This window comes from Cygnus atratus, chromosome 15, assembly GCF_013377495.2.
Source record: "Cygnus atratus isolate AKBS03 ecotype Queensland, Australia chromosome 15, CAtr_DNAZoo_HiC_assembly, whole genome shotgun sequence".
Classification (NCBI taxonomy): Eukaryota; Metazoa; Chordata; class Aves; order Anseriformes; family Anatidae; genus Cygnus; species Cygnus atratus.
The window spans coordinates 7,609,195-7,624,034 of record NC_066376.1 but is presented as its reverse complement, the minus strand read 5'-3'; the positions used below and the strand labels follow the sequence as shown (position 1 = coordinate 7,624,034).

The window sequence follows — 14,840 nt, the reverse complement described above, 5'->3', positions numbered from 1 at the left end:
TATGATGCTCTTTATTTAAAAGAATAATAGTAGCATAAGAAAAGCTGTAGTTGAAATTGCTTACTTGCATGCACTTTTTTAAGCTATGATTAATGCTTCTTTAACTTAAATGCAATTTCTTACCAAAGCCACTTACTGTCTAGACATTTCACTTCCATGGGATTGAATTAATATGTTCCTGTTACTACCAATGATTTCTAGGAAAAAAACCTAAGTAAATAAATGGTCTTCACAAAAAGACATTTTCTGAAAGCTGATGTGTTGATCAATTGTCAAGATTTGTTAAGTATGGGTGTTTAATTATCAGAGCTCTACATGTGTTGACAAGCCAGAAAATCTTCCATGCGCCATGTTTTTAGCTCTTTTTTCATTTGTAGAGAAACTCCCAATTTTTTTCTGCTGATTTAAAGACAATGATTATCATTTTTCAGGTTCTGCTTGGAGAGATCTATACAGGCACTAGTGTGGCAAGAGTGATAGTGAAAGAGTTGAAAGCAAGTGCAGGTCTCAAGGAGCAAGAACAGTTTTTAAGAAATGGAGAACCATACTAGTAAGTAAATCATGACTAGGTTACCTTAAACACTTTCATACTACTGCTTATGAGTTACAGAAATTTTTGTTCAGTGTTGCTGTCTCTGCTTGCCCTCCCTTACAAGTCAAATTCTTGACTTTAAGATATGAAATACAGTCAATTCAAAGTGACAAAATACAAGTTTGCTTAGATATAAGCTCTTTGCTTAAATGTGTTGGGTAGTTATTTGTTCATGATTGGAAAACACACTTGGTTTGGTTTATCAGATTTTCTTCTGCAGCTGTTTGGAAAAATCCTGATGTTGCAAACTATCATTATGTCTAATTACTTGACTTTAAGAACTGAAGTTTAAATCCTGTAGTTGAATTTATTATTGGAAGTAGGAGAACTGGCAACACTTCTTTATCAGATGCACTTAAATTTCTTTAAAATTCCCCTATTCAAAAAAAATGAACACAGCATAGTGCTAAAAACTAAATTTGCACAGGTAGCTTGCAATTGGGCTTGTGCAAAAAAAAAATCAGAATTTGTTTGGAACTATTTGCTTCTAGAAATTGAGTCTTTGCCTACTAGAAAGGTATTTGATGTATTAAAGGTATTCTAATTTCTCTTCTCATGTTTTGAGTGGAATAGAGAGGAGTACTGTAGTTTACCAGGTATACTTTTGTGTGGCTTACCTTGCCTGAATATGCTACAGATGCTTTCTAATGTTCTAGTTACGTTTGCATATAGGCTTAAATTGTTGGCAGTTGTCAGAAGGAATCTCATACCTTCTGTTGCATTGGCACAAGTATTTTTGAAGCAATTTAGAAAAAAACTAATCTGGCAGGGAACTAGCCTGGCTAAAAAAAGGGTTTAGCTTTTAGCCAGATCAGTTCCTCAAGCATAGTTCACGAACCAGTTGCATGCGTGAACACTTATTTTTGGTATAAGGGAATGGTGGGGGTGGGAAGATAGGTGTGACTTCTTTTCTGGCTGTGCTGGCTCGGTGGTTTTGAGAGCCTCTGAGTTTCAGCTGCTCTTGATGATATGCTGCAGCAATACAAAGTAAAGGTGTAAAGGGAATCTGTGGCTGGATACTTGCACCTTCTGTTCATGCTGCCCCCGATTATGTTTTGAGACTTACAATTGAGATTTCAGTGTGTTATGTTATACTGCAAATAATGTACACTGTAATCTTTCTGACTTCAACTGTATTTTCACTCCAGTATTCTTCAGCATCCAAATGTTCTCCAGTGCATCGGGCAGTGCGTAGAAGCCATTCCTTACCTCCTAGTTTTTGAGTTCTGTGACTTGGTAAGTGCGTTTGTACAAAAGGCTGAGGTTATTTTTCTGTTATGTAAATTTTATGTGGTATATTTATTGCCCTTCAGGCACGAAACTATTCTTATTTTTCTTTTGGGGGATTTCTTTTTTTGAATAACCAGAATTTCAGAAAGGATACTTTTTTTAGTTTAGAGACAGACTGCAGAAGTGTTGTGTGTTTTTTTTTTTTTTTTTTTTTTAGAATTTATGTGATGAATAAAAAAGTTTGTTCTTGTGGAATGTTTTGAGGAAAAAACTAGTTGTTCTTTCTTTGAAAGACACTAATAACTCATATCAGTCTAACTACATCATGTAACAAGGAGGCTGGAAGGAAAAAAGGATGCTTTTTATTGCAGTCCAGTATCATGCACGTGCTCAGTCTCATCCTAAATTTTACTTGCTGTCTGTGGAACCTTAATTTGTTTTTAATACGACTTCTGTGAAAATGTTAATTTAGGAAACTGAAAGAACTTCCTCCCTCCTGCCCCTTCCCCTCCAGCGTGCCCAAATTTTACCTGTGCTGTGCAGCTAAAATGCAGTGGTGGGCTAATCTCCAGAATCTGTAATGAGTGTGCTCCAACAGTTGGAGTTTAAAGTATCATCCTGTGCTCTTCCTGATCCTTTCTGTTACTGTACTTCTATTATTCCTACTTTCTTATTCTTTTATCTCCCTCCTTCTGTCTCTTCCCGCCCCAGGCATCTACCTGTTGTGCTTCCTGAACACCTAAAGAAATATTAAGAGCACAGTGAAGGGTGTTCTCATTGGTTTTTGCTCTGCTGTTAGTGCCACAAAGGCCACTGAAGATAGGAAGGGTAGTTGCACAAAAACCTTGCTCAGCTACTGCATTCTTGAGCATGTGTTGGAATTTACATAAGTTTTGTGAGGAAGGAGGTGGTATGCATGTATGGAAACTTTGCGCTGTGCCCAGTACACACAGAATCTTAAGAAACTAAGATTTGGATATGGCAATGGTCCCATGGTCTGGAAAGACTTGAATTGCTTTATTGTAGTGTAATACAATATTAAAAAAAAATACAAACCCAGAACTCCCAAGTGGCTATCTAAATGTAGGCTTAATTACTGCTTTTAAATCTGTGGTCTAGATATTAGTGAAAACAGTTCGTTGAGAAATGTCAAGGCAGAAGTGAACTCAGGAGTGTTGTGTTTTACCCCTGGCAGGAAGCTCAGTACCACACAGCTGCTCACTCGCTCTCCCCAGGTGGGAAGGGGAGAGAATCAGAAAGGTAGAAGTGTGAGAACATGTGGGGTGAGATAAAAACAGTTTACTAGGCAAAGCAAAAGCTGTGTGCCCAAGCAAAAGCAAAACAAAGAATTCGTTTGCTACTTCCCATCAACAGGCAGGTGTTCAGCTGCTTCCAGGACAGCAGGGCTCATCACCTCTAACAGTTTCTTGGGATGACAAGCACCATCCCTTTGAACATCCCTCCCCTTCCTCTCTTAACCCCGTCTTTCATTACTGAGCATGACACAATGTGATATGGAATATCCCTTTGGTCAGGCTGGGTCACCTGTCCTGGCTGTGTCCCCTTGTGAACTTCTTGTGGACCCCCAGGGTCCTCACTGGCAGGGCAGCATGAGAAGCAAAAATGGCCTTGGCTCTATGTAAACACTGCTCTGCAACAGCTGAAACCATGGGTGTGTTATCACCACTATTTTCATCAAAAAAACAAAATGCAGCCTTGTGTGAGCCACTGCGCAGAAAATTATTTCTGTCCCAGCCAAAATCATGACTTTGCTACTAAGAAGTCTTTAAGAAGTAAAAATAGTTTGTACTTATAAAATTCAATATAGTCCTTCTTAACCTGCTTCACTACTACAGTATTTTCCTTTAAACTCAGGTACACAAATCCAGTTCTAGTTGCACCAGATGCCTCAGGCGATTTAAATAAAAGTGAACGTGAACTTTGAGTTTTTTTGAGAAACATCAGTTAATCTGTGACCTTAAATAATCATATTTTTCATTACTGCTCTTTTGCTCAAATTTACTATCTGTGGTAAATTAATGAGGCGAAAATGCTGATAAAAGCATTCTTTTTCTGTATGGGAGAAAGGCCTGAACTTTTAAAATGATTGATCAAAGTGAAATGTTCAATTTTTGGCTAAGAATGGAAAAGTGGTTGCCTAAGGTTAAGCAGATTTTTTTTTCAATGTGCAGAAATGGAATACTTCTTACTGATTTTAAACCTGCTATTCAAGTTGTAGTTTCTTTTAAAAGGACCCTTGAAAAAGAACTGTATTTTATAGGCTTTGTTAGTAGATATAAATCAAAATATTTAATCAGATTTAACTGCTGCCATGTTTTTAAATTGTTACATTTTTAAATCTCACTTTGAATTTGGAGTAACTTTTAAAGATTGCCCTACTTTAAGTATATATTAAAAAAAAAATCCTTGTTTGCCTGATGATTAGTGCCAAAAATTGTCATGGAAAGGATTTTATTTAAGCAGATAAAATAGATTTTTACTTTAACTGGGGGCAGTAAGCTTGACAGCCAAAATGGTATTTTTACAAATTTGAATGTAGTTAGATATTTCATTGGAAGAGAAAAATAAATATCTGTGCTGACTTCTATTCCTAGTGAACTAAAGCTTGTTTTTTAGAAAATTACATACTGTAGGGAGTTAAACATGACTTTCATACTGAAAGCCTGGCTCACTTGAGGACTTCTACTTGGTAGAGCTGAGCATGTCGTAGAGATCATAGTATTTTATTCATTGTGCACACAAATATACAGGGGCTAGGCAGATAAAACAGCATTCACTTTAAGTAGTTTCATGCAGTGATTGAGATGAGCGCATTGTTAGCTCAGTTATTGCTGTGTCACTAACTTCTGCTGTAGTCCTAGGGTCTAGTGTGGGAGGGAGCAATATTGAAGTGAGGGGAGAGGAGAAACATGGTGAGGGGAGAAATGCCAAGGAAGACAGACAGCACCATTTGGAATAGAAGGTATGACTAGATAGCTTCCTTCAGTAGTTCTTTGGTTTTAGTAGACTTTCAGCAGGCTACTACTCTAGAAGTTGCTCATAATACGGTGGCTGGAATGGCAGTTACTTGGGTTTCTCAGGGTTTTAGTAAGTGATGCCAAAAGGTGGTAGGTTCTTTTGTACCTTTTTTCTGAAATTGGGTAACACAGTGAGTGTGGAGGTGCTTCCAAAACATGCCAGTTTCAGGTTCTTCAGTAGAAAGACTGTAGGAACAGATGCAGTTCAAGTGGTTGGCTGAAGGTTTTAGTGTCTGTTGTGGCTGCTTGTTGTTCATATAGGAAGGATGGAAAATGTTGCTGTTTTGCTGGTGGTAGTATAATACTGTGCTAAAGCTCTTTACCCTGCATTACTGATGTCGTATATACATGTTTAGCAAAGAATAAACTTGTTGTGATCTGTGTTACTTATGTGGTTAAGAGTGAGATGGCTATTAAAAAAGTGACAAATAGGTTAGCTGTATTGGATAGGAAGTTTTATCTTTAGATGACAAGCTTTTTTTTTTTTCGGCTGTGCAGATTCCACTTTGCAAGTTTGTATATATACACAAGTTTGTGTGTGTGTGTATATATCTATATATATATACACACACACACACACACACACACACTATAATAATAAAGTAATGAAAAGTGTGGCTGGTCTACTGACCAAGACCATCTAGAGGATACAGAGGGTGTTTTCTTCACATGCCTTCAAAATTATAGCATATTATAGCATCTCCCCCTTTTGCAACTTTTAATAGGATTTGTGGGCCCTTTATAGGGCCATTTGACCTTGCCTTGCCTGCTCAGGCAGCCCTGTTGGATTATCAGTTTCCAGGTTCCTTGGCACTGAAAGGTCTTGGTCAGAGGCACTGGAAACTAGTGCAGAGATACCAGAGCCAACTGTCACTGGAGCGGTACTGAATGTCATGTGGGCTAAATTACTTGTTTCCCTGGCCATATAAACTATTTACACATTTCTGTTACACAATGTTGTTTACACAGCAACTATATTTGCTAGCATTTAGCCTATTTTGTAGTGTAATCCAACTTGCTGTGTGTCCCTTGCTTTTGAGAACTGGGCAAGAAGCAAGGGAGGTCAGTTGCATATAAGTGCTTGAAAGACTTAAATTCTAATTTTCTTTTGCTTCTGTTACAATTGTTTAAATTCTTTAACAGGTAAATACAAAATGAAATGGTCAATAAGTCCTTAAAAGATCCTGCATTAGTTTGTTTAGTATGTTAGAGGTCTTCTATGAATAGCTAACTGGCCACTGTTAAAAGCTGTAGAATGGTGCCAGGTTAAAAATAGTGGTAGCTGGCTTATTAACTTCGACGTATTACTCAGTCATGTGTGGCCAGCATTTTGTCAGCACAGCAACTCTTCTAGTAGTTTGACATAATTTATGAGTAAAGGAAAGTTATTCAAATGTGGAAGTAGCATCTATATGGTGAGGGTGATTTGCCTATCAAATAGTTCTTGAAGAAGTTTCTTATATCTTGCAATTCCCTGAGCAGAGGAGATCAGCAGGACGCAGTATTTGCCCAGAATGCCCTGTAGCTTGCTGCAGGGATGTAGTTGTTACTGGAAGGTGTCTGCCTGCAGTGGTTGGTTCTTATTTGGCCTTTTTCTGATTACTGCCACTTGAAAACATTATCTTCAAATAAAATAAAAATCTTTGCAATGAAAACTTCTTAACCAAAGTATTCAACAAATCAGTTTAATAATCGTAGTTAATAACAATGAAGGAGTCAAATACTACATATATCAATAATATGTAGTTTTAAAGAGGAAAAAATGGGAGGTTGACAGTACATGGCAGCTCCAGAAATCATGTCTGTTGGGTTCAAACAATTCTTATTCTCAGAAATGTTTAGTATTTCTTACTTATATATGCCTAAACAACTTTCTAATGGTATAAGGGGTCCATACCATATACCACTTTCAGGTATTTTAACAGCAGTGATGTTGGGTAAGTATATGGTGAAGCAATGTTGAAGCAGGGAGGCAGGGGTAGTATTTTTAGTTTTCTTAATTATGTGGTGTTATGTGACTTGGCAGGTAGCTTTCCAACTTGGTAGGAAGTGTTGAGTGGACATAATTTGGTAACCTCTTTATGCTTCTCAAACCCTGTCAGTACCTACTTGTTTAAAAAGTCACCTCAGCAGTTTGGGCGTTCTTATGGACCAAACGTGGAATTTGTGCAAAGCAGAAAGCTACAGAAGAATACTGCAGATAAATGTGCCCCTGGCTTCTGGTTGTTAGAGGAGAAAATAAAATTAAGACTTATTTACAAAGAAGGCTGAACTGATCCTGACTAGAACTGAGAGAGGTGGGAGGAAAGGTAAAAATCTCGTTCTTCACAGATTCCCAGGAGAAAAGGGATGAGGCAGAACAAGTTGGAGAAGAAGTGGAGCCTTCTTTAAGCATGATTACCGAGCTTTTTATTTTCAGGTGTCTGAGCAGTGAATTTTGCAGAACTGTGTTTCCCCTGACATGTATAAGTTTTGATACTTATAGAGCTCTGCATTAAAAAACTCTGTCCAATAAAGAGCCATTGTGTGGCTCAAAATTGGGAATACTATTGATGTGTTACTACTGTCTGTTTGTAGACAGGGAGGCATCATAGGATAATTCAAGTTGGAAGGGACCTCAGTAGGTCTTCAGTTCAACCTCCTGCGCAAAGCAGCATCAGCCTGGGGGCAGACCTGGTTGCTCAGGGCTTTGGCCAGGTGGGTCTTCGAAAACATCCAGGAGTGGAAACTGCACGGCTTCTCTGGGCAACCTGCTCTGCTGCTCAGGTGTCCTTACTGGGAAAACAATTTTCCTTATGCTTAGTCTGAACTTCTGTTTTGACTTGCGCCTGTCATCTCATCCTTCTGCAGTGAAGAGTTGGCTCAGTCTTCATAGCTTCATAAGTACTGGACAGCTGCTATCAGGTGCCACTGCAGTTTTTCCTTCTCCAGCCTGAATTAGCTGGGGTGAAATGTTCTGATCCCCTGACAGTCTTGATGACGCTCTACTGAACTTGTTCCAGTCTCTCTCTTGTTTTGGGGCAGCCACTGCTGGATAGAGGATCTAAATGTGGTGTAACAAACGTGGGGGAGAAGGGAGTAATTCTTTCCTTGGTCTCCTGGCTATGGTCATATTGATGCAGCCCAGGATGCTGCTTGCAGTTTTTGCTTCCAGGGAGTACAGGTGCTTGATGTTCAGCTTACTGTCTACCAAGATTCCTGGGTCCCCTTTTGCAGAGCTGCTGTCCAGCTGTTCGGTCCTCAGTCTGTATTGTTGCAAGGGTTTTTTTTCTTTCCAGGTGTAGGACTTTGCATTTGTCTTTCTAGAATTTCATAAGGTTTCAGTGGGCCCCTTCTTCCAGCCTGCCAGGTCCATCTGGGTGTCAGTCCAGCACTAGAGTGCATTCATTGGTATGAAGGAATGTCCTCTTAAACCAGTACCAAAAAAAAACCACAACAACTGTATTTTAACTTTGATTGTTGCTATTAATAGGATGAGGAAAACAGAGCCAGTGGGGTTCAAGATGCTGGATTTAATACAACTTGCATTTCCTATAAGAATGTGTCTACATGAATTATTTACTAAATAATTCAATTATTTACTAAATAAAGGATGCCACATAGTGCTGCTGTTACTAAGGCTTTTAAAAATTAAAAAGTAATTCCTTGGTGCATTTCAGGCATCTTAAGAACTTAATCCACCTGGGACAAACTGTGAGTAACCAGTTGCTGTTTCAAGGGATGACAGCAGTTTCACAGGATAGTTTGACTTTGTACAGCAGCATGCTGCCATCTAGAGTCAGTTAAACTGGATTTTTGTACTTCATTAGGCTATGCAGTTGGGAATCTGTGATACGGACACTGTTCATTTTGTAGTTCTCCGGAATTCTGTTCTGGTTAATCTGCTCTGGCAAGGCAGAAAGGGAAGCGTGCGTTTGTGTGTTTATACACATGTATGAGTCAGTGTGATATTAAAGCTGTAATTGCAAGTCATAATAACATATATGGAGACATTTCTACACAATTCTGTAGGATGCAAATACTTAAATGTTGCCTAATTAGTAGCTGAAAGCAGGATAAAGAGAATGTGATGAAGGTTTCTACAACATCAAACAGTTCAGAGTTTATACATTTTTTGTCACGAAGTGGTATTAGCTCTACCTACTAGCTCTGTAATATAAGTAGCATGTATAAAGCAGATGAAGATAGAAAGTTGCTTGCAAGTACTGTAGGATCTGTTCTTGTTTTAAAACAAATTAAAACAAAATTGTTTTATGTAGGAGTAGTGTCTGCTTTTAAGCAGACTGTCTATCCGACTTCTTATTTTATTAAATAATTCAGATCTGTGATTCTCCAGTCAATTAGTTCTCAGGTATTACTGCACTGTTAGATGTCTGTGTGGTGAGTTGCAATCTACTGCTTGAATTAAGAGAACTGTAAATTGTCACTTTTAATTAGCCATATTAAGGAGAAATGAGATGCTTTAGTTACAGATCTGTAACGTACAGGAACACCAGAGGAACAGAAGTTTAGCGATATTTTCTTCTTTTCTGAAGACAACACTTTTTAGCCAGTGCAAAGACTGCTGCCATGTCTGTTCAATCTCAGACTTCTCTTCAGTCTTTTTCCTGGTCCAAGGTTTAGGCACGGTTGGTGTGTACAGTTATAGCCGAGTATGTTACACTGGTGAAGTAAGTTGTAATGTATTGTGCAGTCTTGATACAATTAATTTTCTTCAAAAACAAAAACAATTTCTGAAATCTTTTGATAAACTTGCAGGAAGAGTACAATTTAAATAAGAATAAAAATACAGAAGTGGTAGGTTAAAAGTTGTGTACAAGTGAAAGTAAGAACAGTGGCATAAGAAACTTGTTCTCTTACCTTTCTTGGATTGTCCTACACAGGAAAAGCAAGACTAGAAGATGCTTGACAACTCCCAGTTATTTTTCCATCTGTTTCAAAGCTGTTTTCGTTTTTTTTGGTAATTTATGGAGTGCTTCTGTAGGCTTGTAAGTTGTATGGATGCTGATCAGCAATGCCTAGGTTCAACAAAACTGCTGCCATCCATCCTCTGGTGCCTGAGTGATGGGAGTGGGCTGTATTATCATGGTCTTTTAATATCTAAAGCTCTGGTGAGCTGGCAATATCTAAAACAGTTTTCTGTGCTCTCTTCCTTCCATCCCCTTGCACGTGCCAGACAGGCAACTGCTGATGGGGAGCAATTGAAACTGACCACACTTAAAAAACAGAAGCTCATCACGTTTTTAATGGAAAGCATTATTGTATGAAAGTTATGTTTTATGTGGCAGTGTGATTTAGATTGTTAACTCCTAAATGAAGTGATTACAAACCTTTACAAGGACAATACCACATGCCTTGGATGACTTCTTATACAAGTGATGACTGAAACTTAAGGAGATTCTTTATTAAGCACAAATCTATTTATAACTAGTGCTAACCTTGTTCACTGGTAAATAAGTAACGTAGGTAGTTAGCTGCCTCTTCATAAAGTATTTCTTAGATTCACCTAACACACAAGGCTAAGTATTTTCAACTTCTTTTACAGGGTGACCTAAAAACTTATATTTGCAACGAACAGGACCACATTAAAGGAGATTCACAAATAATGCTGCTACAGAGAATGGCATGTGAGATTGCTGCTGGACTTGCTGTAATGCATAAGCATAATTTTGTGCATAGGTATGTTTTCCAGATAAGTTACTCTTTGTTATGGCGCACTCCAAAAATCATGTAGGTGTTTTCATTCAAATCGGCGCATTTTAAAGACACTAGTTTAATAAACTTTCATCTAATTTACATATCCTATGTCAGGAAGGTGTGATGCTTATGAAGATGTTAATTTAACTGCAGTGATATGGTCTTACAGTCCTTGTGCGACTGTAAGCTAATCACCTTCTTTTTAGGTGATCTGCAGTCTGTAGAACACAGCCTACTGCTAGGCCAATCCAGAAGATGTAGTTGTTTGATTAATTCTTGCACAAGTTAAGTTTGTTTTGTTGGGGGTATGTGTGTTAGGGGTTGGGGGGATGAAACTAAAATTTTGTTAGAATCAATCTTTCGGACTGTATTTTTATAGATCATAGCAATTTAGAATTTTTGTAATCCGTTACCTTTGTTACTAAAAATGGAAAAAAAAAGTTGCTACCCTTTTAATATGTTAAGGGAGAACCTGGCTTAAATTGAAAAATCTGACTGAAGTAGGTGATCTCTCACTAAAGCACTGTTTATCTTCAGTGTCTCTTAATCTTCAGTAATGGAGCTAGTCAGATCATAATGGGAGAACAATTTCATTTTAGTGGTGGGGGAAGGCCTGGATTTCTTTATTTTATTAAAAGATGATGCAGTTACTACTGAAACAATGGCAGTAGTTTTAACAGTTAAGAAAAAATGCAGTCGTGAAACTCACTGCTCTGAACTATGACAAAAAAATTTTTTTTGCTTTAATTGTAAAGTTGTTAAGCAGCTGGAGACATCAACCTTAGACTTGTAATGCTATATTAGAGTACTTGCTCCCCAGACGTGGCTTACCTGATGAAACCTGATATATCTCAGGATAGTTTATTCTGTGTGTGTGTACTGGGTCAAACTGTTCTTTGCTGTAGAAGCAGCACTTATCATCCCTTTTAGCATGTTAGGAACTTGCTGGTCAATGCATTGTACTACTTTGAGAAAGCAGAGACCTTGCGTTCAGGGAGAAGCTGAACTATTAAACTTCAGTCTTAAAAAGTGCATGTGTAAAACAACAAAACCCTAAGAAACTCCCCAATCCTAGACTCAGCTGGTGCCAGATAAGCAGAGCTTTTAACCTGTTTAACAATTTCAAGTTACTTGAAGGTAGTACCAGTTGTGCCTTCTAAACTGAGCACTGTTTCTTGTATTGCAGCAGTGTGGCTTTGTAGGTATTAAATTTAGCAGTATGTTTTCAGTGAAATACAGTTAAACTTGATAAATAATTATTCTTTGGATCTGCAAAATTATCACTGTAAATGTTTACTTCTAGCAGCACTATCCTGATGCTGTCAGAGTAAGTGGTAAAGCTCCAGCATCAGTGATTTTGTTGTTAGTGGTAAATTCTAGCAGCTAAACTTTATCTTCTCTTCTGGGATATTTATTTAAATAGTATAATACAAGTTGGAAAGCTTTGGAGTGTACTTGAAGGTTACAGATGTTTCTGACCTATGAGGCTCAACAGTTCTCAAAGAGGGGGAAAAAAATCTTATTCTTTTGAAGTAGGGAAATTGTGTGGTTTTCAGACCATCTACACTTCAGAGATTTTCTTTTAATGTACACAGAAGCAATGGTAGAATTCTTCCAGTGCACTTAATTGCATGGTACCCTTCTGTGGAACTGAGAAGCAAAATATTTGAGCAATTAGCATGTGGAACTCTTTGCTGTCATGGCTATAGTTTCATAGTAAGCATGCAATTTCATTAAACTTGCATAGATTTCTGAATTTGCATGATGGGTTTTCTAAAAAAGCTTCTTGCTATTATTACAGCAACACTGCTGGCTACTAGCACTTGTCTGGTTTATAGTGGAAACAGGAAATGTATATTCAAGAGCTTTTTTGATTCGTTTGTTAAATGAACTTTGATTCCTTTATTAAAGGAACTTTTATGAAATACATGATTTCTTCTGATGGTCTTTCTCAAAGACTATGTATAGTTCTAGTTCAAATGTAATGTGTGGTTTTGTTATTTAGAGGAACTTATAAGTGCGTGTAATATATTATTGGTTGCTTAGTATGAGTGAAGAGTGACAGAACTACGGTGTCCGCAGTTTTCTAGTGAGATTGGGAATCAATTGTTGGTTTATATATATATTTTTAAACTTGATGAAAATACAAGCAACAGAAGAACTACCACCACATTTAGTTTGAATCAAAATTGTACTTTTGAAATGAATCTCCCTATTGTTGCCAGTTACTGTGACTGGGCTTGTATTATAAGTTGATCTTCTGGAGTGCATGGACTGGTTTAATTATATCCAAAGAGAATCAGAGAGATAGCTTCAGGTGCATGCCTAACTTGCTTCAGCTTTTAGGAGCCTTTTGGTCTATGGGACCAGGCTACAGCGCATCTGAATAAAATTACTGAAGTGTATATAGTGTGGATATTGAATCCTTAGCACTAGTTGCTTCATATTACCGATCTGCTCCTGCCATTTGCTACTGTAACCTGTAAATGTGCATTTTTTTTATTTTTTTGTTAAATTTTGTGGCTTTTTTTATTTGATTTTTCAAGCCGTGGTCTGACTCTACTGAGTAGTGTTACTTCTTTTAACCCACTTGTCTTATTTTTAATTGAAGACTTCTTGGTTTGTTCTTACTATTTATTTGCTTGCCTTTGCAGTGACTTGGCCTTACGAAATTGCTTTCTTACATCTGATTTAAATGTCAAAGTAGGAGATTATGGTATAGGATTCAGTAGATATAAGGTAAGTTATTGGTAATGTACCACTTTTTTTTAAATTTTTGAAGGATTTGAAAGCCTGAGATTATAACAAGCATATTGCAATGTTATGAACTGATCCCAGATTGTCCTTTTCATTTTTCTGAATAGTGAACTTCTCAGAGTAACTGGCAAAGAACTGTAGCAAGGTCATGTAATGGAATAAACGATCTTTCCAGAAATGGAGTTCCTGCTTATAGAAGTTTTTGGTTAAATTTATGTTTGTATGTCATATATGCAGTAGCCCTAAAATAATAATGGCAGGTGTTATGCAAAAAATTAATTCGAATGTTCTAAGAAAGGAAAAATGCTATCAAAGTGCTTAATGAAAATGTTTAACATACTTAAATATACCAAGAAAGTGAAAAATGTAAAGTGTTCATTAAAGTTTTGAGTACCAAACATTAAACAAGAAATTGATACTCAATTTTCTTGTGTACAAGAAATGGATTTCTTGAATGCCGTTTTTCTCTAGCATTATGCTCTTCTACTTTGGTAAAATGAGATTACTTTTTTAATTCTCATTTTACACATAGTGATCACATAAAAACAGATTAGGGGAAAAAAGATTGTCAACTTCTGGAAGTTGTCCCAATGTTTGTTCAGTCTTTCTGTTTTTTTTTGTCAATAATATAGGAAGATTATATTGAGACAGATGAGAAGAAACTTGTTCCTCTCCGATGGACTGCACCTGAGTTAATAACAAGTTTTCAAGACAGACTGTTATCAGCAGAGCAAAATAAATACAGTAACATATGGTATGTAGTAAATAATAAAATAGTTTGTGAGAGATTTTGGAATACATTTTCAAATATTACATAAAGGAGTAAATATTTATCGTTGAATATTGGCCTGATGCAGTGCTTTTTTTATTTTATCAGATGTACAGTAGGTTAATCTCTACAAATCTGAAACTGTATCTTGCTTTGGAAAGTTGCCTAAAAATTTGTTGCAAGAACGATTAGATTAAGAGAAATGTATAGCAGAAGAATAGATGTTTATACTAATAAAATATTTACTTAATTTGCCAAATTCCTTCAGATGTTTATAAAGGAAGGTATTTTTTTCATTAGTAGCTGTGGATGATGTAAAACAAAATCTTGAGGTAGATGCCACTAGAATCCCATTAAGGTTAGTCTCTGCTACCACAAAGCTTATAGAGAGAGACTAGAGAAAATCCTGAACATTTTTTGAAGTTGCCAAGTTCCACCTCAGTTCTCAAGTCCAGGAAAATTTGGATAACGGAAATTGAGGCTTAGGCTGCCATTTCCAAAAACATTGTAGCTAAATTCCTGCTTTTATATTTTAAGGGTATTGAATAATAAACTAGGTTTTATTTGTTAATGTAAAACAAGATTCGCAGAAAGCGAGATGGATAGAAATGATTTAAATACTTTCTTCCTTGTATCCTTCAAGCAGAGTTCCTCAAATCATACGGTTCATCTAAACTACCAGCAGCCAGTGTCTTAAGCATTCCAAATTGAACTTCAGTGCCTTTTATACAAAGCTTCTTTGACTAGGTTTGGACTG

General features: G+C 37.0%; 1 protein-coding gene across 1 annotated transcript in view; it reads left to right on the top strand.

Annotated features, from left to right (window-relative positions):
• LMTK2 (lemur tyrosine kinase 2) overlaps nucleotides 1–14,840 on the top strand; it is a 43,670-nt gene that overhangs the window by 16,068 nt on the left and 12,762 nt on the right. The window contains exons 5-9 of the mRNA XM_035548974.2: nucleotides 432–550; nucleotides 1,741–1,828; nucleotides 10,406–10,539; nucleotides 13,212–13,296; nucleotides 13,947–14,068. Of these exons, the coding sequence (XP_035404867.1) occupies nucleotides 432–550; nucleotides 1,741–1,828; nucleotides 10,406–10,539; nucleotides 13,212–13,296; nucleotides 13,947–14,068 (548 nt within the window). The remainder of the gene's footprint in view (nucleotides 1–431; nucleotides 551–1,740; nucleotides 1,829–10,405; nucleotides 10,540–13,211; nucleotides 13,297–13,946; nucleotides 14,069–14,840) is intronic.